The sequence below is a fragment of the Phascolarctos cinereus genome, unplaced genomic scaffold (assembly GCF_003287225.1).
Source record: "Phascolarctos cinereus isolate Bilbo 61053 unplaced genomic scaffold, phaCin_HiC Scaffold_3;HRSCAF=262, whole genome shotgun sequence".
NCBI lineage: Eukaryota > Metazoa > Chordata > Mammalia > Diprotodontia > Phascolarctidae > Phascolarctos > Phascolarctos cinereus.
In genome coordinates this window covers 185409488-185436556 of record NW_027555736.1, presented here as the reverse complement: position 1 = coordinate 185436556, position 27069 = coordinate 185409488, and the positions used below count along the sequence as shown (strand labels likewise).

The window sequence follows — 27069 nt, the reverse complement described above, 5'->3', positions numbered from 1 at the left end:
GAACCTTTCAGTTTATTAAGCTCCTGCTGTGTGCCTGGCACATGGGATACCCTCAAAGAGTTTACCTTTTGTAGTAGGGTAATTAGGTAGTGATTAGGTAGACTAATAAGTAGATATTGGACCTGGAAGGAGGAAAACTCCAATTTGAATCCACATGTCATAAGGATATAAGCTATCATGTAAAGTACTTTGTGCATCTTAAAATACTGAATACAATTTAGACATTATTATTCACGGAGATAAATATATACAAAATAAATACAACATAATTACTATTTGGGGGGAGGATGCCCTAACAGTTAAGGTGATCATCAGGGAAGGCTTCCTGTAGGAGGTGGCCCTTCAGCTGAGCTTTGAAGGATACTAGCGATTCTAAGGAACTAACGTGAGGAGGGAGGGTAGGAATTCCCTACACAGGGGCATGCTGTGACAATGGTGATGGGATGTTTTCTGAGGAGTGGTAAGAAGGTCTTTGTCAGTCAGCCTCTTCTGTGGGGTAAGAGTTTTTTGGATCCCTTTGAAAATAGCTTAGTTCATAGACTTGGGATGAAGAGTTGGGGCTTAAGTCTCAGAGCCTGGACTCAGTTCTTTTCTTTTTTGGTTGAAAAAGTCTCTGGAGATGCAAGTGGCAAAGGAAAAGAAAGGCCTGAGATTTTCAGGGTTGTATCTGAAGGAAACCTGAAGATGGGGAGGGATCCTTCAGCTATTAAGAAAAAGTCATAGTTTCTGGCGTTTTAATGTGGCCGCTCCTCTCTCCTTTGGGTAGCCATTAAGGTCCAGTGCCAGAAATTGAGTGGAGTAGATGACTTCGCTGCCAGTTTTTAGCTTCCCAGACTCAGACCTTCTTGTCATACTCACATTTTTCCATTCCTCTCTCTTTTGGTGTGCTCCAGAAAGTCCTTAATCATAACTAATAGGAAAGATTGTCAAGAATGTTATTGGTAGAGCTAGCTAATGAAATGCTAATCGTGTGTAGGAGTATTGATTATAAACTATACCAGACACAGGAAGCCTCTCCAAGGCCTCTGCTTAATGAAGGCCATTGTAGAGAGTCATGTTTACCGGATGAGAAATGCCAATTTAGAGCAGCAGTCACAGTGGGAGGGCCAGCTAAAGCTGGGCATCCAGTTTGCCACCGCAAAGCACCAAACCCCAGGCCACCTGGCGGAAAGCACGAACTGACCTTGGGAGACCAGAACCATGGTGTGGTCCTCAGCTCGGGCCAGTGCGGTGGCTTGTTATGGTAATGACCTGTTATATAGGGCAATAGGCACCCATGTGCTGCAGCCCTGTCCTTTCATGCCCTCCTAAGTCATTGAATCTTGGCTGAGGTCCCATCTGGAATGTTCTAGGACGGGGGTAGGAGGGGGAGGGGAGGTTCCCATTTTGTTGGAGGCTTTTGTCACCGAGCCAGAACTTAAAGCATCCCTGTCTCCACTTGGATTGGGACCACCTGGGGCCGGGACAGACCAGAGCAAATTCCTGCACCTTTTTGACTTGAAAACTTCTGATCAGATATCAGATCCCCCTCTAGCTGGGGCAGTGTCTCTGTTTGCCTCATCAACATTCATCTTTATGTCAGATTTCTGAGAAAAGTGCTCAGCTCTGAGTTCTGCCGAGCTGCTCCCAGGCCTGAGTCTGACTCTTCTTTGCCGCTGCTGCTGGTGCCTTCCCCTCCCCCCCAGATGACCCTCTTATGTCTCCTCTGTGGTATCTTGTTATTTATTTACAGGTATTTACATATTATTTTCCCCTTTAGAACACAAGTTCCTTGAGGGCCAGGACTGTGTTTTTGCTTTTCTTTGTAGCCTCAGTCCTTAGCATAGGACTCACCCCTGTATTAAGTGCTTAATAAATGCTTGTGGACTGGCTGGCTGACTTACAGTGGGTTGGTTGGAAGGCCTCCCTCTAGAGGACGGAGAAATAACTGGGCTTGGCTTTTGTAAGACAAAAAGTACTCTGTGAATTTAAAAAAAAAACAACCTAAGTCTGAGCTCCTCGTTAAGCAAATTTTTGTGACGTCAAGGCCATAGGCTTTAAGGGGTGGAACCAGGAAGTAGCTTTTTTTTTTCTAACCTAGAAAAGAATTTTGAAAAAATGTCTACAGTATAGGTTAATCCCAAAGAAGACTAAAGTGAATGATCATCTGGGGTAAAATAAAAGTAGTTCGTGTTTATATAACACAAGGACCCATAGGCAGTACAAATATTTTACAGGCGGAGAAACTGACAGTAAGATAGCTGGTAAATGGTGAAGTCAGGACTTGAACTCAGGTCTTGTGGGTTTTTTTCTTACTATACCCCACTGCCATTCAGTTGGAGAGACATTGTAAGTGCGATGAGTTTAGCTGCTTTCCTTTAGCCCAGTGAATGTCTAAAGCATCTGTCATGGTCATTCCCCCCAGTACTCCAATCAAGTGTTCCATTACATTAGCCTTTAAGAGTGAGGGATAACAGGGTTAGGTAGGTGACACAGTGGATAGAGCACTGGCCCTGGATTCAGGAGGACCTGAGTTCAAATGCGGCCTCAGACACATAACACTAACTAGCTGTGTGACCCTGGGCAAGTCACTTAACCCCATTGCCTAGCCAAAAAATAAAAACAAAACAAAACAAAGAGTGAGGGATAACAAACAGAAGGGCAGCCTGTGTGTGGCACTGGCATCCTGGAGCCACGAGGCCTCCAGGAAGGCTTCCTGTGTGCTGAGAAGACCCTCTGGAGGATTTGTGGGTCATGAGCAAGAACCGTGGAGGATGAGAAGGCCTGGCTGGCTGGATCACAGTCTCAGCAGTTGGAGGAAGGATCCACAGTAATGAGATCAGGTATCCACCAAAGGGTAAAGCATAGGCAGCTATGAAATTAGTCTTCATATCTTGCCCTCCTTAAAGTGAACTTTTGCCCTGACCTTTCCTTCAATATGTTTTTTTCCATTTATTGCTTTTCAGTTGTACTTACTGTATAGGGTTATTAAATTTCACGTATTTTCAGCTTCATACTAGGGGTTCATTTTAGGCCTTTTTGAAAATCTCTTTCTCTTCAAACTCTCAGTCCGCTTTATATTTCAGCAGTCTACATTGTTGATCTGACTACAGGATCTCATTTCTGGAATCTGGCTTTTCTGGAACTTGAGTATCGCCTGTAATTGTACCTCTTGGTACGTGGTCTTCTCAGGAGTACTAGCAACAGTGGAAGCGTCTTTCCCACTCTCCTCCATACACGTTGAAGAGCTGTGCAGGCATCCTGGATGCTGGTGCTTCCAGAAAAGGAGGGCAGGTCCTTCCCTTTTGTCTTTTGAGGGGTCACACTACAAATCTGAGCATCTGTTCCTCTGTGTGATTCCTCCACGCTATTCCCAATGCTGGAGATAGTGTTTGGGTTGAGACCTAGGGAATCCTACTCCCCAAAGAATTCGTTACTTAGTCTCAGAGCCTGAGCATCTCAGCCAGGCCTGCTGCTCACAGCTGTAGCTCTGTCACTGAAGCTCACATTCTTAAGGGGGGAGCTCCTTTGCAATGACCTTCCCTCATGCTTGGAACGAGCACCCTTCTCAGGAGAAGGAGGCCTCATCAGTCACTCGGTCAGCATTTTCTGTAGTGCCTATTATGTGACAAGCGCTGAAAATAGAAAGAAAGGCAAAGGACAGTCCCTTCCCTCTTGCGGTTTCTGTCTTGGGGCCTCCCTCCTAAAATAGACGATTTGGGGGGAGCTCTCCAAGGTCTGCTCTCTCCAGTCAGAGGGAAGGAGGGGCCCAAGGTGTGTGTTTGGGAGGGCTGGGGGTGTTACTGAGCAAGTGTGTTTCAGAGTTGATGCGATCTTGCAGAAAGGTGAATTTCTGAAGATAGTGATGAAGTCCAGTTGAGCAGTCAGGTAGGAAATCCCTCTCTTCCTTCAAGACCCAGTACTAGGGCCGTATTTCACGTGAACCTTGCCTGACAGCCCCCTCAATTGCTAATACTTTCCTCATTTCTTTTTTTTTTTTTTTGATAAGGTAGTCGGGGTTAAGTGACTTGCCCAGGATCACACAGCTAGTAAATGTCAAGTATCTGAGGCCGGGTTTGAACTCAGGTTCTCCTGACTCCAGGGCCAGTGCTCTATCTACTGTGCCACCCAGTTGCCCTACTTTCGTCATTTCTAACTGCTTTGTATTCGTTCTCCTTATAGGCACACACACGTATACACATATGTATATATATATATGCACACACATGTGTGTACATACGTACATATGGTCTGCCTCTCTAGAATGGAAGTTCCTTGGAAGTGGGGAGTTTTGTTCTGTGTATTTGTATTTCCAAGGCCTAGCACAGTGCCTGGCATAGTAGTAGGTGCTTAATAAACCATTAGATGATTGAGTGAATTTCCCTTATACTTCCTTGCCTCCTCCACCCCCAGCTGGGTTTCTGGTTTTCCGATGGAGTGAGGCCCTCTCTTAGGAGTAGAGCTGGGGATGTGAGGGGCAGTGAAAGTGAGAGTGATCCCTTTGTATTAGGCTTGTTCTCAGTTCCTGAAAAGTCCAGCTTCCCTTTTTTTTTCCATTTTAAATTTCACCACTCTTGTATTCCCTTTGACTTTAGCTTACAATTTTGTATCCTAGAAGCTTATTTACTTTTCAAAAAAAATAACAGGCTTATCCCAACAAGGTTGGTGTTTTAGTTTTTTTTAAACAATAATTTTGTATAGTTAATATATGTCCTCTTTAAAGGGATCTCATTTTGGGGAGAATATCTGACTTGCATCACAGTTGGATTAATGTGTTGTACCGAGAACTATGTTCTTCAGCCTTCCTTCATCCTCCTTAGATATCTGTTTTCATGAATTAATTGTCTGCTAGCACAGCTGTTTTCTCTTATCACCTCTTTCCTTCCTTAGAGTATTTAAAGCTAATTAAAATTTCTGTCGCCAAAATCACACTTTTCTTTTGACTTACCATTTTGTTGTGATTGTTGTGTTAGGTTTGGTGTCAGGAGATGGAAAGAAGGAGTAGAGGATCCATACAAGAAAAGAGGGAAAGAGGACTTTGCGAAACAGTAATAAGATGTTTGGGCACATTTGGGAGACTTTACCCCATTAATGCAGTATCTTGGAGTGTGCTTCTGCACCCTAGGAAAAGGTTTCATGGTGTGGGACCTGCAGAAGGATTAGCATGGGGATGAGTTGGGGTCTGTTTGAGGGAGGGAAGGAGGGAGAAGAAGGTTCTGTATGGGACGAGGGAAAGAAGGGGGCAGGGAAGAGGCATTTTGAAGTTGAACTAAGTATGGATTAGGAACAAAAGAGAGTCATTGTGGACTAGAGGCTTTCGAAGGAGTGAGCCAAGGCCTAGGTGTTAAGCCATCTCTTAGAAATATCTTCCTTCCAGAGGGTGGGACCAATTAGCCCATTATGTGGCTATGAGTATCAGAAGTCCCTCAATCCTTTAAGGGCTGATTTCCCAAGGATCTAGATGGTGGGAAAGATGGCTAATGAAGTAAATACTTTGGAATGAGACAGGAATGGAACTCTGAGCATCTGTGGACCCCCTTCTTTAAAAAAAATATTTATTGATATCTTTTATTTTTGTATTATCAATTTCTAACTATATCCTTCTCCTCTCCTCTACCCAGAGAGCCATCCCCTGTCACAAAGAGTGAAAAAGAAGAGGAAAAAAAGTTTTGAAAAACAAACCAATACCTTAAGCAAATCTGATAGCGTGGGGGCAGCTATGCAGCACAGTAGATAGAGCACCAGCCCTGAAGTCAGGAGGACCTGAGTTGAAATCTGGCCTCAGATCCAAACACTTTGACACGAGCTGTGTGACTCTGGGCAAGTCACTTAACCCTAATTACCTAAAAAAATAAAAATCTGACAGTGTGGCCAGTGTTCTCTACCCATAGACCTGCACCTCCATCTGCAAAGAAAAGAGGGAGAGCATTTTCTCATCTGTTCAGGACCCACTTGGTCATCCTGATTACACAACATGGAGTGAAGGGGTTGGGTTTTTGTTGTTAACTATTTTTTCTTTCCATTTCCGGTTCACCAGACCCCTCTCTAAATACACATTTCCTTGTGTGTTCTACCTTTCTCCAAAATGGCTCTCTAAAAGTTGTTACTTAGTATTCTCGTTCCCTGGAGGGGCACAAAGATAAATGTCTGTGGCCTAAATTTCATCGAATGTGACTGATGATATATGGTTCCTAGCTTTAGTCACGTAGCCTGCTGCTCACCGTAACCCAGCAGATGGCGCCAGAACCCCAACACTCTCTTGTCAATGTCCTTTTAACCTTTTTTTAACCAATGAGTTGTATGTAGAATTCTTCCCTTGCTCTGAAGAGGAGAGTTGACTCTCATCACCCTCAGAGCCTGTGCATCTGTCCCTGCTCTGACTGTTTCATACAAAATGCACTGTGGCACTGGTACTCCACCAGATCCCCATCCATTCCCCTGGAAGGCCACTCTAGCTCGCTGGCCACCTAGAAAGTCTTCCCTCCTCATGGAGATATTCTAAAGGCCTGAGATCCCTCCTGCCTTTTTTTTGCTTTTTGGTGAGCCAGTCGGGATTAAGTGACCTGCCCAGGGTCACACAGCTAGTAAGTGTCAAGTGTCTGAGGAGGGATTTGAACTCAGGTCCTCCTGACTCCAGGGCCGGTGTTCTGTGCACTGCATCACCTAGCTGCCCCGAGATCCCCTTTCCCAAGAGGTTGTGGAATGAATAGAAGAGGAACCCAGACCTAGGAGTTGTGATCCAGCTGCTAACATTTTATACTTTTTTGGTATAAAGCACCTGTGAAGTTAGTGTATAAAAGAGATGCTTATTTAGTGGGGGTATTAAGCCATGAGACTCTTCAGTGTTTTGATTATTGTGACTCAGTGGCTGAACCAAAGTCAGCCTTCTTTGTAGGGTTTACCTTCTTGATTTTAGGTTTCTGTTGTGGCTGTGAGGTGATGCTCTTTGTACAGAAACCAGAACCTTTTTTTGGGTGGAGGGAGATTCTTCAAGTTTGCTTCCATAACCTTTCACAGAACCATAAGTTTATCATGACACCCTGGAATGTAAGCTAGCTCTGTGGATGAATAACTGTCTTTTGGCTCTTTCAGGTGAAGAAAGCATACCGACAAAAGGCCCTCACCTGCCATCCAGACAAAAATCCAGATAATCCTCAAGCAGGTAGGAATTTCCTGGCCGAAGGGAAAAGGGCAACTGTCGTCAGCCTTGCCACTTGGAGTTGGGAAGCTCAGAGCAAGGATACCACATATATATATGGGCTGCTGGCCATGGGCCCACATTTAGCATTTCTGTAGTACTGTACCTTTGCTGTTTCGTATATAGTCTAACTACCTCCTCTTTTGGACTAGGAATCCACGCCTTTTCCACGCTAGGAACTTTTGATTATTCCCCCAAATATTTCTTCAGTCTCAGGTCAGGTATCAGTCAGTCAGCAAATATTTATGTGTAAGTGCCCAGGCACTGTATTAGACACTGGGGATGCAAGTACAAAGTACTAGCGAGGAGCTAGTATGGGGGAGACAAAGACATAAGCACAAACATGTGAAATTTAACTGTAAAGTTAATAAATACAGATATATACGGAGTTAAATACAAGATCATTTTCCCAAATGGGGCCCTGGTATTTGGGGAAATCAGGAAAGGCTTCATGCCTTAAATGGTGCTCAAGCTTCCACTTAAAGGAAGCAATGGTTGGGACAGCTAGGTGGCACAGTGCATAGAGCACCGACCCTGGAGTCAGGAGGACCTGAGTTCAAATGTGGCCTCAGACACATAACACTTAACTAGCTGGGTCACCCTGGGCAAGTCACTTAACCCCATTGCCTAGCCCCCCAAAAAAAGAAAAACACCAAATAAAGGAAGCAAAGGACTTTGAGATAGAGATAAGGAGGAAGTCCGTTCCAGGCACAGAGATGGGAGATGGAGAGTTGTATGTGAGGAAAAGAGAGAAGGCCAGTTCAGCTGGACTGAAGAGTTAGTAAAGGTGGTGATGTCAAATACAGTAGGAAGATTGTTCAGAGCCAGTTGTATGGTGCTGTTTAAACAGCCTTTAACAGAGACCCTGTAACCCTACCGCAGAGGAGAGTATATTCACTCCTAGAGGCAGTAGGGAGCCAGTGATAAAACTTGAATTTGATTGAACAAGGAAATGACATGGTCAGACCTATGTTTTAAGGGAAATTACTTGCCTAAAGCATGTAGGATAGATTAGAGTGGTGAGAGAGAGAGCAAGCAATTGGGAGGCCGTTGCCATGGTCCAGGCAAGAGAAAATGAGAACCTGAACTAAGGTGGCAGTTGTGTGAGTAAAGAAATGGGTGGAATTTGAAAGATGTGGTGGTAGAAGGGTAAGATTTGGCAATTTGTTGGCTGTGTGGGGTGAGGGAAAGTGAGGGGTCTGGGATAATATGGAAGTTAGGAACCTGGGAGACTGGGGGAAGAATGATGCTTCCGACAGGTAGAAGGAAGTTTGAATGAGGGGTGGGTTTGGAGGAAAAAATTGAGTTTTGGACACATTGTGTTTAAGATGTTATAGTGACATCTAGTCAGATTGCTGATGTGGGCCTAAAGCTCAGAGGAGAGACTGAGACTACCTGTAAAGATCTATGAGTCATCTGTATAGAGATGATAGTTAAATCCATGGACACTGTGAAAGTTTGAGATGGAGAGAGAGGAAGGAATGTGAGTGAGCATGCTCCTGGGACAGAACCCAGGAGTGGTCCAGCAAGCAGGAGGAGGACAAGCAGAGAGTCATGCCAGAAAACCCAGAACGGTGAGACTCTCTGGGAAGAGATAGAGGGCGGTCAGCAGGCTCAGATGCAGCTGATAGATTGAGAAAAGACCTTCAGACTTGGCAGTTGAGACATCATTGGTAACCCTGGAGAAAGAAGGAGCCAGATTGCAAAGGCTTGAGGAGTGAGGGAGAGGAGAGGAAGTAGAGGCAGGGAGGGTAAAAGCACTTATAAAGTGTTTGGTTGGGAAAGGTAGGAGAGTGATGATAGCTTGAAAGGATGGTAGGCAAAGTATAGTTGAGGTTTTTAAGGATAGGGAAGTATATGTCCAGATGGGGCTGGGCCCATCCCGTCTTTATGATGCCGGCACATCTGTGGTGTGATGGAGGATGCCATTACCAAATTTAACTTTAGTTTCTCTTTCTTTTTTTGTTTCTATACCCAGCTGAGCTCTTCCACCAGCTTTCCCAGGCCTTGGAGGTGCTGACGGATACTGCAGCCCGGGTAAGAACATCTCTGCTTTTTATAAGCTATTCTCACTGGTAGGTTCTGTTTCTTCTTTACCTCTCTTCCTGTGCCCCTTTCCTGACCTCATTGTCACCCAGAATCTTATCCCCATATGATACAGTCTCCCCTCTCCATTTGCTTGCAACCCAAGCGCTTTGCCACCTGCAGTCCCCAAGGCTGAGGGGGCGGTAAGGTACTTCAGCCTTTTGGGGGAGGGGATGGGACTAGGAATTGACAGAGTCTCAGAATCGGCAGAATCCTTGGTGGGATTTCAGAGGACGTCATGGCGGACTCAGTGGTGAGTCTGAGTTCTCTTTCTCTGACTGATACTCCCCTCTGTTCTCTTCTGTCCTTGCCAGGCAGCATATGACAAGGTCAGGAAAGCCAAGAAGCAGGCGGCTGAGAGGACTCAGAAACTTGATGAGAGAAGAAAGAAAGTGAAGCTTGGTACGAGGGCAGAGGGAGCATCACGCGGGTCGGGGTTCTCTTTCCCTAGTGTCACTATCCACTGGTCCCCTCACTTTTCCTCTAGGGGCTCCATTTCCCACAATGCAGATTGTTTCTTACTTGAGGTCATCTGGTTCAGCCCATGTTTGAGCCAAGAATCCCTTCTCAACCTGCCTGGCAAGTGGTCATTGACCCAAAACCACTTAGCTAAGTCTTCAAGCCAGGGCCTGTCCTGGGTCCATCCTGGGAATCTGGGGTACCTTCAGCTCTTCCCAGAACAATCCATAGTAATATATAACCATTCTTTATCCTCCCTCCTGCCCATTTTCTGGAGGGGGTAGACACTGGTTTTGGACCTTCATGTTGCATCATGTTCATCGTTTTCATTCATACCCTGAGAGTCAGCAACGTGGGAGCTATGATTTCTGGGTTTGGGATCTCATCCATTGTTTGGGATTAGCAAGTTTTGGAGAGTAAATCACCTGCTATCTCAGTATCTGTTTAAGTGAAATAGGAGGTGCTAGATGATTACAGTGTAAGGAGGGCAGGGGTAATCACTAGGCCTGAGAGGTATCTTAAAGCAGTTAACCCTACTTTAGGGCAATAGGAAGATTGTGGGGGACAGGGTTAATGTCATATACAAAGTCTGCCAATACTGCATAGCAGTGTAGGGCCAGGCCCCCAGTTGGTACCCAGTTAATCCAAATTGAACTCAGGGGAAATGAGAGCCGAAGGGCTCCACCCGCTGCCGACCTTTGCCATCTAAGCTGTGCTATTTTTGTGTCAATACCCACACCTGTGGGTACCCTTTGTCCCTGGTTCTAGGGAACTAGCTTTGCTGGTATGAGTTTTTTGGGCCCTTTGGTCTGATGCTGTTTCAGTACTCTGAATCAAATAAATGAAAACAGGGTTCTCAGAAAGGGGCTTAATAAATGTTTGTTGACCAGAATTGAATTAGAAATAAAATCAATCCCTAAACAACCCTGGAAAAGCGAACTATAGGTGGATATCCCTTCTGACCTGAGTCTTTCTTTGGGGTTTTTGGAGTGAGGAAGAGAGGCCCCATGTCAGGCCAGCCAGGACCACGGAAGAAAGCTGTGACACATAGGGTTGAATTCAACCCTCCTGGCCAAGGCCAACCTGGGCTGCTTTGTAAGGTTGGCTCTATCTCTCTCCAGATCTTGAAGCCCGGGAGAGGCAAGCTCAGGCCCAAGGGAGTGAGGTAGAGGAGGACAGTCGAAGTACCAGGACATTAGAACAAGAGGTAAGCTTCAGCTGCCCGCCCCTATTTTTGCTCCATGGTCACCCCCTCCTTAGGACTGCCTCTTGCCCAAAGTTCAAAGTGTGGGCAGACTTGAGCCTGGTTCACATTGTAATGTTTGCTCTGCTGTTGTAATGTGACCTCCCTTTTCTGTCTTGCTTGGCAGATTGCACGCCTACGAGAAGAGGGCTCCCGGCAGCTGGAAGAACAACAGAGGCTGATCCAGGAGCAGATACGCCAAGATCGAGAACAGAGATTAAAAGGTAAAAAAAAAATGTTCAGATCTTCAGGCAGGCCCTAGTGTACCTGCTTTGTTGGGTTACACCATTGGAGAGTAAAAACATCTAGGAAGGATTTGGGAAGGGGGAGATGGGAAACAGAGTGAGACTGTGAACTTGGTGGCTTTTGATCCTTTCCACACACCAAACCCCCATCCATCACCAGTTCCCTGCCATCCCGGCCCTGAACAGAAGTGGCTTTGTCCCAGCAGCCAAACACCAGGGTGAAAACATCATTGTGCTCTGGGGCTCTTGGGTTCCCAGTGAGCTTTCCCTCTGCTGTGGAGGAATTGTGTGATTTGCTTGCGCTTCCAGAGCCCTCCCCACAGCCTCCTGCTGCCATGATACATTCCTAATCCTCATCTTAGAGACCTCTATTGGATGACTGCCAACATATGGAGAAATATGTCCTCCTGCTCTCCTTGTTTCCCCCACTTAGAGTGGCTGCTATCTCTGGGAGGATGGATTTGCTTCTCTTTGTAAAGGACCCTCTTGTAGATTAGATGCTGGTCAGCCCTAGTCACTAGCTTAAAGCTCCCTCCTCCCCTAACTCTCTACCCTCACTCCTTTGCCAATCTTTCTAGGAAAGACAGAAAATCCTGAAGGCAAAGGAACACCTAAACTGAAGGTGAGACCCTGCTGGAGCCCCTAGGGATCATCACTTGTCAGGTACTTGTCAGCACGGGAAAATGTCCCTGTAGCTAAGGTAGCTCTGGCTTGGGGAAGTTGGAGCATTTCAGAGTTGAGATCTCCTGTTGGTGTTATAACACCTGCGCTTGTGACCACTGTATCCTACTTGTCCCTGAAGTTTTGTGCTACTTCTCTTAGTTCTGCCCTTAAAACGCTGCTCTCAGCCCAGGGGTGGTTGGGCAGAGAATTGTCCATAAGTGTCTTTGTCTGGGCCTGGAAATTCCCCTGCTTCTGGGTCATCATTTCTCGGCATTTCCTCCCATTTGTAGTTTAGGCTGCGCCCCCAAGTGATTGCAGGTTACTGAAAGCAGTGGTAGGACCTGCTAAAACTTGGCAAACCAAGGACGCCTGGTGTGGCACTGGACCCAGCGGGCCCTTAGGTGTTTGACATTCACCCACTGCTCTCTTTGCAGCTAAAATGGAAGTATAAAAAAGAGGATGAGACCAAAGGCGGTTACTCCAAGGACGTCCTCTTGAGGATTCTACAGAAGGTCTGTCCTGCTGGCTCTGTCCTACTTCCCCTCCATCCCCAACTGCTGTCAGGTCCAAGCTTGACTTCACCTCATCTTTGGCGCTTGGGGGGCCTGGCCCCTGTACCGTCATCCCTACGTTTTCTGTTTCTGTGACCCCTCTAGTCTCTGGGCGCACTTGTCTCTCTTTCTCTCTCTCTCTTTTTTGCCCATCCTCAGCCCTTGTCTTCTTTTCTGAAGAGAAGGAATTGGCCAAATGCATTGGGAGAGAGGGTGTGGTTGGCCATCTGTGGTCTTCGCCAGCTGAGATAGTGCCTGCTAAAGTCAGCTACCTGATATTGCCTGAATTACAGCACAGTCTTTTCCAGCTTTTTGTTGGGTGTCCTTGATAAACCAAATCTGCATCTCCACTGTTCTGGTGCCCTTCTCTTCCTTGTCCTTTTGTTCTGCTCTTTTCCCATTTCTCTTCTGTACGATCCCAGAACCCTGTGTTCTTTGGCATTGTCAGCCTGTGGTCAAGTTTTTTGTACATAGGGGATCTCCTGGAGCCACAATAGGCCAGTGGCCTTCACCAGAATGTAATGCTTGTTCCTTTCTCTCTGATATCTTGCTGGGGGATGAATCACAGTTTTACCCTAGGCAGCAGCTCTAGTATGTCTCTTCTGTTGTAACAGCCTGAGCTGGGGGGTGACTCAGGCTCCCTTTTTGCCCTCGCAGTATGGTGAAGTGCTCAACCTGGTCATCTCCAGTAGGAAGACAGGGAGTGCTGTGGTGGAATTTGCTTCTGTCAAGGCTGCGGTGAGTATCAGGGCCTTGAGGTGAAGTTAGATATTTTCGGGCCTGGCACCCACTTTAGGACAGATTTATGTGACCTGTAAGCTGAAACAAAGGCCAAACCAGCCCGGACAGTACAGGTCTCCTGCTTAGCTGGATTTCTTCTCTTGGCTGGTGGGAGTCAGCTCTACATAGGGGCAGGGCCATGAGGATGCTCTTAATCAGGTTTGTAACTGATGGCATAAGTGTACAAATGACAAATGAGATAGTTTTATCAGTGTGCTACTGGAAGCTGTCACAGAACCTTCCTTCTACCATTTCTGAAAGCCACTGCCTGTCATGTTCCCTTCCCCCCCACCAAACATACACACTTTCAGACACTTGCTGTCTCTTTGCTTCAGATAATTAGCACCTCTCTTTTCCTTGGGGTCATCTAAAATTTGGTCTACTTTCTTTAAGGGTCATTAAGTTCAGATCTCTGCAAAAAGGGTTGGGACCTTGGCCTACCACATGTTAAAAGTTGCCAGCTCTTGTTGTAGACTTTGGGCTCAAATAGTAACATGAGATCAGCTCTCTGGTCCCCATCCCAGAGTTGGTTAGGTGGCATAAAGACAGTCAAACTGTTGCCTTTGGCAGGTACTGGCTGTCAAGAATGAAGTGGGCCTTGTCAATAACCCTCTGAAGATCTCCTGGCTGGAGGGTCAGCCCCAGGGAACAGGGAGCAGTGATGTCACCAGCCACTCTGGACTGTCACAGGTAGGAAGGCACCAGAGAGCACTCGGTTAGGCACTGCCTGGGAGCTGGGAAGCCTACCAGGGAAAAACGGAGAAGTGGCTGCTCCAGCCTTTCTCAGGGTCCCTTTTATACTCGGAATAAGGTTCATTTGGGAGGAGCGGTGCAGACTGGGACTGATGGTCTTTCAGTGCTTAACTTTTTTCTCTTGCTGTGGTTTTCCAATAGATTTGACTTTTATTTTTGTGTGTTTTATAATGTACATAATTATTAGGAGAGTTGTATGTCATGTGATACATAAATATTATTAAGGGCGCTTCATTCTGCTAATTTTTCTTTTCTTGGATGTCATAGGCCAGTGCTTTCTAAATTTTTCTGCTCACATACCCCTAACAATAAAAAATTCTTTGTTTATGCACTCCCCACAAATATGTTTACTTACTTGAAATTAGGTACATGGGTCAGTGAACTGATAATCACACACACATACACACATATACACACCTTACATAAATTTGACATTTAAAAAGGATTAGATAACAATGAAGTAATATTTTATCCAGGGGCAATAGTGAGCCCTGGAGTTTACTGAGTGGGGAAGGGTCAGACCTGCACTTTTGGAAAGTGCCTTTTTGCAGTTGTGTGGAGGATGAATTAGAGAGGGAAGCAAATTGAGGCAGAAAAACCAACGAGGAGGCTATTGCAGTATCTGAGACTTAGACCTAGTGTTTCTGGGAGGGAGGAGGAGTCTTAGGGAACCTGTTTTCTGCTTCCTCCTCTGTCTTGTTACGTGCCTCCTTGACTCTCATAAAGTAACACTCTAAACTTTTTGGTCACAGGACACTTTGCCACTCTTAAAATTACTGAGGACCTTCTCCTTTCCCCCCAAAGAGCGTTTGTTTGCATAACAGCCACCAATATTCACCATATTAGGAATTAAAACAACTTAGCATGATTATGAAAAGTTTTTACCTCAAGGGTCTCCAGACCACATTTGGAGAACCCCTGCCTTAGAGGAATAGACTGACTTCTGCGTAAGAGATAAAGTTCCTTCTCCCGGAACGCTGTCTTTGGCCACCCTGCTCACTGCATGTGCAAGGGATCCAGGAGGGAAGTCAGAAGCTCCCTCCAGTTTCCCTGACTCTTGTTCTTGGGAGGAGGCCAAAGAACGTTCATTGAGCTCCTGTGATTGTGCTAGTGTTTCTTGCTTTAAGTAAAGGAAGCAGTGCCATGGTCCTCTTGCCCTAGAAATTTACATTTAATATAGGGAATGAAACCTGTCCATCATATGCTAGGGTCAGAGTATCTAAACTCAGGAAATACACCGAGGATTTGGGATGGGCTAGGATATAGTAAGAAGAGAAAGGTTGTGTCCAGCCTTTGGTGTCCCCTGGACTTACACCATGGCGAAATGGATGGGCTCCTCAATATGTTGGCCCCAGCTGTACCCTAAGGATCAAAGGCCAGTCCTCCTTAGGCAGCCGCCAGGTCAGTTACCTCTGCTATTCCATACCAGCCCAGCAGTGAGAGAGGCTGATTCTGTGCCCCTCACCCAGGAAATGGGACGTTATTCCCTGGCCTGTAAATCCTTGATGTGCCAGTATTGTCTGTTTTTATTATTTCTGGCATTCACAAAGGTCCCCTCAGCTTAGGGCACTAGTGTGAAAGGTCACAAGACAAGAGGAGGAGTCCCTTAAGTTTTCTTTTGCTTTTCTTTCACAAGCCGGTTTTGGGGTATAGCACAGGCCCATCTAGTGTTAGAGGGGGACTGTCCTGTGGTCTCTGGTTCCAGTTCCCTGGCCATGGCCCTGGGCTTTGTCTTGTGGCCCAAGTCCAAGGAGCCTGTTTTAAGATGGCAGGGCAGGTGCCGGCAGCTCCTCAGTCCTAGCTGGGCATCGTGAGATCAGCGGTAGCTCTGCCAGGCACCAGCCGAGAGTCCATCTCTCCATCCAGGGCCACGACAAGGAGTTCTTCCTCCCCCCTCATCTTTTCTAGGCCCTGGGAAGAGAGTGTGAATCAGTTCCTCCCCCTTCTTTCAGCGGTGCTTCCGGGAGCCTTGTGCCAAGCACCTTGACTGAGTATCTGTAGCCGCTGGTCCCAAGCTCGTGATTCTGAGGACTGCCTGTTGTATCTTCTGCCCTGAATCTGATTTGATGTCTTTGGTGCCACTGCCCATACCTTCCCATCTCACCATTTAGTCACTAAAGTCCATTGCTATCATGGGGCACTATTCCAGGCTCCCCTGTTCTGCTCAGGATTTGGTGTTTTTTACAAAACATCCCTATTGGGTCTCCCTCTCTTTCTTCCTGCCTCCCCTGCTGTCCCTCCTTCACCTCTAGCGTCAGAGCCCCCTTTCCCCCCAGCACATGCACACATGACTTTTTTTACCCTGTGTCTCCCATGGTGGAGCTCTCCACCTTCCCCTTCTGTTCTGTCCTGGGCAGTACTTAGCACAGTGCTTGCCTTGTCCCCCCTGCCCAAAGGCTGGTCTTGGGCCTCTGTCTCGTTCCTCCGCCTGCCACACTCCTGCCACATCTCCCGATTGCTCCCTCTGCCACCTTCTGTGCTGCTGGCTGCCTGCTTTGTCTGGCTTGTGGTCGGAAGGAGCTGCTTTTCTGTCCCACCCTGCCTTAGCCTTCCCTTCGTCCTCCTGTCCAGGAAGTCATTCCTTACTTGCCCCACTGCACCCCGTGGGAGGAGGAGGACCAGTTCCTCAAGTCTGGGATGAGGCTGGCGCTGGTTCTTCTCCCTCTCCCTGCCCTCTTCACCTGCTTCACCAAGCGGGGATAAAGCACAGACATGGCCTTTATTGGTCAGCAACTCAGCCATCTCCCCTCAGTCTCGTCTCTTCTATCCCCCGTCCCCATCCCTCTCACCCCATTTAGGCCCATGGGTCCCTGGGAAACTGCTCTCTCAGCATCTGTAGAACTTCCTCAAGAAGTGAAATCCCTAGGTCCACTTTGAAGGAGAAGAAGGGGTCAGTAACATCGGCAGGTGGCTCCTGGAGGGGCGGGGCCTCTAGGGAGTCCTCCTCAGAGTACTCGTGTAGTGCTCCAGCCAGGGAGATGGCTGAGGGCAGGGTGGCGGAGTACGCAGCAGCATAGGCAGGCGAGGGCTCTAGGATGTTGGGACAACTGGTACTCTCCCGGTAGAGGCGGGGGGGTTTGGGAGGGGCCAGCAGTGTGGATCTGGGCTGCTCATCCCCCCACAGAGGCAGGCGGCGGCCATCCGGCCTTCCTCGAAGCTCCCGGATGACCTCCCGGTTACTGTATTCCTCGTGGTCTCCCCCCGCAGTGCTGGCTTGGCTGAGCACGCTGCCTTGCCGTCGGAGTCGCCGGGGTCTCCCGAGGCTCAGACGTTTGAAGAAAGAATTGTTGCGGAAGGATCCTTTCCGCCACGTCTCCATGGGACTAAGGAAAGCAGGCCACCTTGTGGGCCCTCAGGGTCTCGTGGCCTGGAGATGGACTGACTCTCAGAGGTTCAGAGGCAGCTGATCCCCACTAGGGAGGCGTGGGGAGACCACCTGGGGCAGTGGGCAGAGGCCCCCTGGGTCTCCTGCTTGCAGCCTCCGTGGCTCTGTCCAGCCGGGGCCCTTGCCAGTGCACCTGATAGCACACAAGCCCCTGAAAGTTGTGGGAAGATGTCCCACTGAGGAGAAGGCAGAGCTGGGAGGGAGGCTCCCTAGGCAGGGAGCCGCGTGGGTCCTCGCGATCTCAAGGGAGAAGACCCAGAGGGGAAGAAGCACTTACTGGAGTGAGAGGCTGTGGGGCGCCCTGGTGGATCAGACGTAGAGCTTCTGATGACAACGGCCTCGTGTGGCCTCCGGTGGAGGCAGGCCGTGGCTTGAGCAGCACTGAGTTGGGTCCCCACTCCGTCGGTTCTGGCCTCTGCTCCTACCCGGCAGGTGTGGGGCTGCTCCCTCTCTGAGGCTGGTGCCTCCCAGCTCCTGATTAGTGGTTTGGCTGCTCGGGCTGGTGTGTGGCAGCCTCGGTATGTTTTTGTCTTTAGCTGACTCAGTCACATAGGAAGCTGGGTTTCATGCTTTTGGGTAATTGCAGCATCCGAATGCCAGGATCGGGGCAGCCACTTCTGCCAACGCCCAGGGCCAATAGTAGAGAATTGGAAATTCCTCTAGGGGCCTCCCAGCGGGCTGAGTCCTGAGGCAGTCCTGCTTTATACGTCACTGTGTTGTTTCCTTTCTCACTATTGACCGGTGGCTTAATGTAGGGATGGCCTGGCTTTTGGGCTCCCCGCAGGGCTAAGGAGTACAAGGAAGGTGGAGAGTAACTGGAAGGCAGAAGTGTGGCCTGATTGTCAGAGGACAAGGAGGGATTGGTTACTAGTGCGGTGACTCACCCTCCCCCCCCCATAACCTGATGACAAGCATTCATTAACCCAGGCCTACAGACATGGATGGTGGGAAGGAAGCCAAAAGGAGCAACAGTGCCAAGAAAAGGCGCTGGCTCTGGCTGGTGATGAGCTCAGTTCACGCACACGGTGAATTTCCAATTTGGGGGGGAAGGAGGACAGATGAGGGAATCTTTCTCTTGACCCCGCAGGGTTAAGGATGTTTCCTGGCCTTTCTTCAGCCTGACATCCTGCCCAGCTGTCTTGACGATGTTCCTAAGCTTGAGTTTTTCACCAGCCCCACGCCCAAGACAGGTTCTGTCAGCATTCTTGGAAAGAGGGTGCTTCCCCCTCATTTTACTAAAGAAGGTTTCAGAGGTGACTTCCTGGTAGCAGCAGAGCTGAAATGAATGAACAAGATCACAGATTAGAACTCCAGGCTCTTTCCCCTCCAGCTGTCTGGGCCTAGAAACCACGATGTCATTTTGTATCGCTCATGGCATCTGGGTAGTATGCTGGGCCTTATGGTCTCCCTGGGCATCATGTTATTGGTTCTGTGTTTAACTATTAGATTTTATTGCCTAGTGGTTGTGGGCCACAGGACAACAGGATTGGAAAGTGAGCGGTAGCAAACTTAGCCTGAACAGCAGCTCTCCTGGGAACTGTTAGCACAGGGGAGGGAAAGATCAAGGTGCAGCCTTCCAGGCTTGGCTCTCAGAAGCCCGGGAGTCAGGCTAGTGGACGTTTCCCCCAAACCGTTGGGCACCTTCTTCCATTTCCCATGGAACATTGTGCCCTAGACTTTCTCACCGTTTCATTGAGTGGAATGTGACTCCCTGATGTCCCACAGGATGGTATCTTGACAGTATCTTCTCCCAGGGAGAGGCTGCAGAACCCTCTAACGCTCTATGCTTTGGCTTTCCTCAGCGCCGAGGTATGTGGGATCCTCGCTTCTTGAAGAGGCAATTTGGATCACAGATTTCTCCCACCACACACTGGAGGTGGGAATATAGCATCCCGAACTTCAGCTGCACCAAGGGAGGTGGTTTAAATCATGCTTTGCACAACTTTATCCATTGAGATGGCTGATTATTACTAACCTGGCATTCATTAAGCAAGCAAACCATAGGCGAGCCCGGCCCTCCACTGTGTTTAGGAGATGAACCAGACCCACAATTGTTTTCCTCTCTTGGGTGGGGCTCGTTTAAGACAAGGGTGAGCCTTCTCTTGCTTTTTTTGCCTCTGCGTCCTCACCTGGGCACGAGTCTAAAATGCCTGAATGAATGAAAGCCTCTTGGGTAGAAGGGTAACTTTGAGAAAGATGTGGAATGAAACAGGAGGCTGGGCAATACAAGTGCCAGAGCCCCCTTCCCCCAGAGCCAGCTCAGAGTACTCCTTAACCCACAGATAATGGGGAGGGGATCTCAGCACATTCAGAGAAGCTGTCTTGACAGTGTTCCTAGCCATATGCCTTCAGTTTAAATTGCTAAGGGGACAACAGTGTAGCAGAAGTGCCGACGCAGCAGAGGGGAAGGGATGAACAAAGGAATGAGCATGTTAAGGGAGTAGCAGTTGGTGAAGGCTGGCATGAGTACAGGAGAATCCTTGCCATTAAAAAGAGAAATTGGAATTGACTGCACATAGTGAGGGGTACAAGGAGGGAAATAGCTGAGGACAATTATTGGGTGCATCACATTTCAGCTGCTTTTAGAGGGTGATGAGGCAGGAAGCTTGTTTGGTGTAGAGGCCAGATTCCTCTCTGTTCTCAGCTGAGGACCTGGTTACTATGAGCAGTGACTGTGGACTCAGGATACACTCCAGAGGCCTGGGAGAAGTCCCAGTCACTCTCTTATTTCCCAGGCATCCTGAATTCTTTCTCTTTGTCACCTGGGGAAGGAAGGTCTTTGGTGGGACTTCAGTGGCCCCCCTCCAACTCCAGATCCAGCCTTGGTCCTTTCTCGGAAGGAGGGAATGCCAGGCCTGGTGGTCGCTGCCCCTAACCCCATCTCCTCTGTGTCCCACAGGGCTCGGTGCGGTCAGAGAGGGACTATGAGAGCCTCGTCATGATGCGCATGCGTCAGGCAGCAGAGCGGCAAAAGCTGATCGAACAGATGCAGAGGGAGGATGAGGAGGGCATGCCCACATAGCCCTGCAGAAACCATCCCCTCTTCCCTTCTTCCCTCCTCCTGCTCCCTTTTCTTAAATTAATACCTACAATAAATTTTTTTAGGAAGAAAGTAACTGATTTGTATTAGACATTTGTGACTGGCAGAACCCAGTCCTTGTTTCTGTACTCTACCCTGTAAGCCTCCATCCATGTCCGAGTCTTAGTCTCTGACAGCTGGGAAGGCAATTTGAGGAGAAAATCCCAATTGAGTGAAAGAAAGAACCCTGGACCTGGCAGAAAAGCAACTGCTCATCACAGTTCTTTATTGTCTTGGACTAGCTTACAGTTTGACCTGGGGGCATCTTCAGACTTCGCTCAGTTTCACAGCTAGGGAAATCTAGGATTAGATTGGGCTTCCCAGCTGGGTAAGGTTTCTTCTCCCTATAGGAAAACTCTCCTGCTGGCTGTGTCAGGGCCTGCACAGTGCCATCCAGTCAGGGATGGAGCAGGCAGGGCAGCTATGAGGATGAGGGGGCGTGACGAGGGGGCGTAGCAAGGGGGCTTCAGTGCATGCCCTGCCTCAGTCACTGACTGCAGTGGGTTGCTACGAAGGTGGTAGATGCTGGGTAGGGAGATGTGACAGATCAGGAAGATGGCATCACTCCACCCAGACAGGGATCTTGGCTGTCCTGGACAAGGGCTTGGGAGGATGGGGCAGTTGGTACACAGGGAGCTCTCCGGGTCCAGCAGGCCTGAAAGGAGCCTCAAGCTCAGACGGGAGATGGTTACTCCTTGTGTAGACACCACACAAGTGTCTGGCCCACGCCTGTCATGCTCACCACACGATACCCTCGGGCCTCCAGTTTATCCAGAACGATTCGGGGAGGGTCGTTGACATAGTATTCCCAGCTGTAGAGAGATGGGTGAGAGGACCATGAGACTGTGCAGGAAGAGGGCTGACTCCCCCATGCCCCCAGTCCTAAGAGACACCAAACTGACCCCTCTGATGCACCAAGGTTTGTTTGCCTTTTCTTGGCCGTAAGAATGCTTAATTCCCCTTTAGTCAAATTTGGTTGGGGCCATAGGGCTTCTAAGTAGATTGAAGGACTCGGCTCTGGAGTTGGTAACTCAGGACAAGGGAGTCATTATAGCAGCTCCCATGGGAGCCCTGGAACCATTGGCTGGGATCAGCGCTCATCTTCCTTCCCCTCAACACCGTGTTGCCTAAGTCCTCACCTCAATATGACGTCTCTATGATCAGGAGCAAAGAACCCATTGTGGGCAGGCTCTTCCCATTCTTAGCAGCCCTGGTCGATGAATTAATGCTAAGGCAGTGGAAAGGAAGCTGTCTTGATGGGGTATGGATTACAATATTATGCAAAGTAGGGAGGAAGTGGCCAGCTCACTTATTAGCAGCCTCAAAACGGAAGCTTTGCCCTGTGCTTCCTGGCCTTCCAGCCTGTAGGATTCATTCTTTGAATTAATTATCTCTTGAGGAAAAAACTGCTTCCCTCTAGTTGCCACCTATTGCCTAGGAGACCAGGCTTAAAGCAAGGCTGGTAAGGTGCCATAATGAGAAAGCACAGAAGAGGAACGAACAACAGTTCTATGCAGAAACAGTGTGGTTTCAGAAGCCACAAAAATACTGTAGAAAGCACTGGTTTGCCCTTCTGCCCTGCTGGTGGTGGGGCTTTGTGAGCTGAAAGCAGGGCCAGTGTCCAAGGCAGGAACAGTAGTTGAAAGATTGCTGCAAAAGACACTAAATTCTCTGAAAGCCTAGAACTGCCCAAGAAAAAGAAAGACAACCTGGGTAGCTAACCTATCACTGATACTCCTCTAGTAAAGGGGACCCATAGAATGAGATGATGATGAGAAGGTGGAGGGCCCAGGGTTGTCCCTTCTACTTACAAGAGGTTTCCCAGCACATTCCTCTTAGTGGCCCCCAAGTATCCCATCAGCTCCTCGTCAGAGAACTCATCTCCGACCATTGTGGGACCCACCTCCTGCAACAGAGAAATCAGGGGGAAAGCTGCTCAGGTTAGAAAGTGATCACCCCCCTTCCTCCTCCCTTATATGCCTCTTAGCCAAGCCTACAGTCAGAGTGCTGAGTGGACTCTTCAAAAGCTGGAAGGATGGAGTTAATGCCCTCAGGAGCTTTCAGACCCACAATAAATAGGGAGGGAGGACAGTGATCAAAGAGAGGGACAGGAATGACTAGATTGGGTAACAGGCCAATGAAGGCCTTCCCCAGCCTCTTTCATCTCAACCTCACCAGCCTGGCATAGCCAGGTAATTAATACTATCATCCTAGGGCACTGCCAGGGCTTCTCCCAGCTGTGAGACCTTGGCTTTACCACCCCCTCATTCTCTTCACTCTAGGGGTACTTCTACCCCCTAGTGGGGGAATTGAGGGCTCAGTACCATGCTGCCTCTTCTGCTGTTAAAACATACCCTATAGGACCCCTACAGGAGCCCATGGTGGTGCCTGTGCTTATCCACAGTGATAGCTGAGTCTCCATTTCTAGTGCTGTATATGTGTGTCTGCCTGTGACTAGTGTTGTGCGTGTGTGTATCTATAACTCTGACTGTGTGTCTGAGGCTCTGCGTCTCTGGATGGGACTGTGTGTGGCTACCTGGCTGCCAATGTGTGTGACTGTGAATTTCTGTGTATGTGTGTGTTCTTGTGACCAGCTCTGGATATGGGCATACGCTTGTATCCTTGGCTGTTAATTGCATGTCTGCCAATGGTAGTGAGTAGTTTATGCAGACCTGAGTCTGTCTATTCCTTGCAATTGTATCATCCCATTCTTTTTCCCTAAAGAACTTACACAGGTATACAGGTATCATTTCACTAATACCTGTGGCTGTGATTCTTGGGGGAAAGGTGGGGAGGTATTGTGTGCCTGTAAGAGCCTGTAAATTTCTGATCCTTTGCTTCCGAAGCAGGTCTAGCTGGGGCAGGATCAAGAGACTTCCTGACCTTCCCTCGAGTGGGTGGGACTGATGCCCAGAAAAGTCCTGCCCAACAGACTGAGCCAGGTCGGGTGGCCCCAGGTCAACTGGGTCAGAAAAACCCACGTGGCCACCTTGCTACTCGGGGGGCGGGGACCCAATCCAGATGGACGGTCTCCAATTCAGTGCCGGGGTGGGGTGGGGTTGGGGGGGGGGGGGCAGCTGTTTCCCCACGGGGCGGGGCCGGGAGTTGTAGCTGTGGCTAAGAGCTCTCCTCTAACGCGCTAGAAGGAAACCCGCGATCTGAAGGGCGTCCCCGAGGACGCTTGAGTTCAGCACAAGAGGGAGGGGTGTGCCCAAGTTCCTCGGATCCCACCACTCTTACGCACCCCCATGCAGAACAGCGCTGGCTCCGGAGCTGGGGACGAAGGCTGTCCCTTGTCTCACTCCTGGTTTCAGCGCCCGGTGGGCTGGGAGGTACGGGACCAGAGCTACAGAGTAGGTACTCACCATACGGATTTGGGTACTAATGAGCAGGTATGGCATGGTCCCTATCTCCCTCCCCAGCTCCACTGGGCTCGCAGGCTCCGGGGTCGGACGATCTTGGTTTCCAGTTCCGATCTCCCTACAGCTCGGCGGTGCACCTCAGGACTCCGCGCTGAGAGGCAACTCGTCCCTCGGACGACTGAACTAGGGGTCTCCTGCGTCCTAAAGTCCCGTTACTCCCGCTCTGACTCTGGGAGGTGCCACCCCCAGGCCAGACAAATCCCAGGAAGACCGTCTGGTGACCGGCTGACCAATCAGAGGCTGGCCGGTCCTATGACGCGGGCCGATTGCTTCTAAATTTTTGGAGTAGCAGATACTGATTTCAGGGCAACGGAGACCATGACCTCCTCCTAGAATGGACGGCACTGACCTCGCCCCTATGCTGGCTGGCTCAGCTTTGCCTGAATCAGGGCTTCGAACTTTAGAGCCGTTTGTAAAATGTTTTTCTTTGAACCATCGAAGCTCTTGGGCTACACTTCAGCATCCCCCACCCCCGTACCCCTTTCCCCCAGACATTCATTCTATGAATATTTTTCAAGAGTCTCAATGCAAGACTCCAGAGGCAAAACAGGATTTAAGGAGCTTACTATTTAAAAGGGAGATTATGATACTATACTGATCAATTTCTGATTATATTGATTGTGTAGTTTCTTCAAGATTGCAAATGGAAACCCATCAGAGCCTTCCCACCTGTGTAACTCGTTGTTTTTGGTCATGTAAACCCTCCTCAGAGATCTAGCTGATGTGCTGGGAGCTTTCATTTATTTCCAATTTACCCTATATATATCTTGTATGTACATCGTTTTTATGTTGTCTTCCTCATTAGAATGTGAGCAGTGGCTGTTTTTGCCTTTTCTTGTATCCTTAGCACTTAACCCTGTGCCTGGCATGTAGTAGGAGCATAATAAATATTTCTTGAATCTACTGTCCTTTAGATCTCTTGAGATTGCATGGATATGGGGGAGGGGGCTGGAGCACAGGAGCAGATCACCTTTTTTTTTTCATGTTAAAGTATCACAGCTGCTTTAATATGGGGCCTTATTTGATTGTAGGCTCATCAGTAAAGTTCAAATCACCATGAAGGGATAAACTGAAGAAGTAAGCAAGAAAATCCTGTGCTCATATCCAGTTGGATATGCCAGGCTTAGACGCCTAGGGCTATCAAAAACAAAGGGCAGTATGCTTCAACTCATCATGTCCAAAACAGACTCATTATCTTTTTCACCAAATCTTCCCTTCTTCCCAAATTTCTCATTGCTGCCTAGGTCACCACCATCTTCCCAATCACCAAGGTTTACAAATTCTAGGTTAACCTCTACTCCTCATTCTCACCCCACATATCCAATATATCAAAGTTTCTATCTTCATATGTTTTCTTTGCTCACAAAGCCAACCCTAGTACAAGTCCTTGTCACCTGTCACCTATACTACTGGAATAGCTTTTTTTTCTTTTTTCGAAGATTTTTATTAATTTATTTTGATTTATCAAAAATCACGTCCATATGCTTTTGAGTTTAAAATTTTTATCCCCCATCCTCCCCATCACCCTCCCCAAGACGGCAATCTGATATAGGCTATATATACATTCCTATTAAACAGATTTTCACATTAGTGATGTTGTAAGAATTAGAACCAATAGGAGGAACCACCAGAAACAGGAAACAAAACTCAATAGAAGAAAAAAAAATAGCAAATAGTATGCTTCGAGCTGCATTCAAACTCCATAGTTCTTTCTTTGGATGTGGATAGCATTTTCCATCACAAGGCTTTTGGAGATGTCTTAGATCCTTGTATTTGCTGGGGAGGGTTAAGTTTATCAATATTAGTTATCATACAATGTGGCTGTTATTGTGTACAAGGTTCTCTTGGTTCTGCTCACTTCCCTCAGCATCAGACCATACAAGTCTTTCCAGGTTTTTCTGAAGTCAGCCTGCTCATCATTTCTTATAGCACAGTAATATTCCATTACATACCACAACTTGTTCAGCCATTCCCCAATTGATGGGCATCCTCTCAATTTCCAAGTCTTGGTCACCACAAAAAGAGCTGCTATGTATATTTTTGTACATGTGGGTCCTTTTCCCACTTGTATGATCTCTTTGGGATATAGCCCTAGAAGTGCTATTGCTGGATCAAAGGGTATGCACATTTTTATAGCTCTTTGGGCATAGTTCCAAATTGTTCTCCAAAATGGTTGGATCATTTTACAACTTCACCCACAATGCATTAGTGTTCCAATTTTCCTACATCTTCTCCAACATTTATCATTTTCTTGTTTTGTCATCTTGGCCAATCTGATAGGTGTGATGTGGTACCTCAGAGTTGTTTTGATTTGCATTTCTCTAATCGATAGTGATTTAGAGCATTTTTTCATATACTATAGATGGCTTTAATTTCTTCATCTGAGAACTGCCTGTTCATATCCTTTGACCATTTATCAATTGGAGAATGACTTGCATTCTTATAAATTTGACTTAATTCTCTATATATTTTAGAAATGAGGCCCTTATCAGACAGACTGGTTATAAAAATTATTTCCCAATTTTCTACCTTCCTTCTAATCTTAGTTGCATTGGCTTTGTTTGTGCAAAAACTTTTCAATTTAATATAATCAAAGTTATCCATATGGCTTTTTGTAATGTTCTCCATTTGTCATGTTTGGTCATGAATTCTTCTGTTCTCCGTAAATCTGATAGGTAAACTATTCCTTGCTCTCTCTGTTTGCTTACAGTATCAGCCTTTATATCTAAATCATGAACCCATTTTGACTTTATTTTGGTATATGGTGTGAGATGTTGATCCATGCCTAGTTTCTGCCATACCCTGTTCCAGTTTTCCCAGCAGTTTTTTTCAAAGAATGGATTCTTATCCCAGAAGCTGGGGTCTGTGGGTTTATCAAATAATAGATGACTATAGTCATTGACTACTGAGATCACCTTCTTTTCTAATCATATATATCTGTGTTGTGATTTTACCTTGTTCATTTTTTCATTTTGTTATTTTATTTTCCTCCATTTTCCTTTTAATTAGGTCAGCTAAAGGCTTACAAATTTTTTTTTAGTCTTTTCAAAGAATCAACTTTTATCAGTTGCAGTCTTTTTTATTCCAGTTCATCTATTTCTTGTTATTATCAAGATTTCCTATTTTGTGCTTATTTACCAGGGTTGTTTATTTTTCATTAAATGTTCACTTTATTAATCAATCCTGTTTTCTTTGTTGTTAATGTATGTTAGCAGGAATATATTTTT

General features: G+C 47.5%; 3 protein-coding genes across 3 annotated transcripts in view; 1 reads left to right on the top strand and 2 right to left on the bottom strand.

Annotated features, from left to right (window-relative positions):
• DNAJC17 (DnaJ heat shock protein family (Hsp40) member C17) overlaps positions 1 to 20457 on the top strand; it is a 34356-nt gene extending 13899 nt beyond the window's left edge. Inside the window, exons 2-11 of the mRNA XM_021009230.2 lie at positions 7072 to 7141; positions 9156 to 9214; positions 9577 to 9664; positions 10843 to 10928; positions 11092 to 11188; positions 11788 to 11831; positions 12307 to 12384; positions 13081 to 13161; positions 13774 to 13893; positions 20241 to 20457. Of these exons, the coding sequence (XP_020864889.1) occupies positions 7072 to 7141; positions 9156 to 9214; positions 9577 to 9664; positions 10843 to 10928; positions 11092 to 11188; positions 11788 to 11831; positions 12307 to 12384; positions 13081 to 13161; positions 13774 to 13893; positions 20241 to 20363 (846 nt within the window). The 3' untranslated portion in view covers positions 20364 to 20457. The remainder of the gene's footprint in view (positions 1 to 7071; positions 7142 to 9155; positions 9215 to 9576; positions 9665 to 10842; positions 10929 to 11091; positions 11189 to 11787; positions 11832 to 12306; positions 12385 to 13080; positions 13162 to 13773; positions 13894 to 20240) is intronic.
• CUNH15orf62 (chromosome unknown C15orf62 homolog) lies at positions 14282 to 18299 on the bottom strand. Its single transcript, XM_021009231.2, has one exon. The coding sequence runs from the start codon at positions 17273 to 17275 to the stop codon at positions 16751 to 16753; it is 525 nt and encodes a 174-aa protein (XP_020864890.1). The 5' UTR covers positions 17276 to 18299; the 3' UTR covers positions 14282 to 16750.
• Positions 20458 to 21022: 565 nt separating the features above from the next.
• On the bottom strand, positions 21023 to 24060 carry GCHFR (GTP cyclohydrolase I feedback regulator). Its single transcript, XM_021009232.2, has 3 exons — positions 23786 to 24060; positions 22232 to 22326; positions 21023 to 21232 (listed from the first exon to the last, which is right to left on the bottom strand). The coding sequence occupies exons 1-3, from the start codon at positions 23819 to 23821 to the stop codon at positions 21109 to 21111; spliced, it is 255 nt and encodes an 84-aa protein (XP_020864891.1). The 5' UTR covers positions 23822 to 24060; the 3' UTR covers positions 21023 to 21108.
• Between the last annotated feature and the right edge of the window lie 3009 nt (positions 24061 to 27069).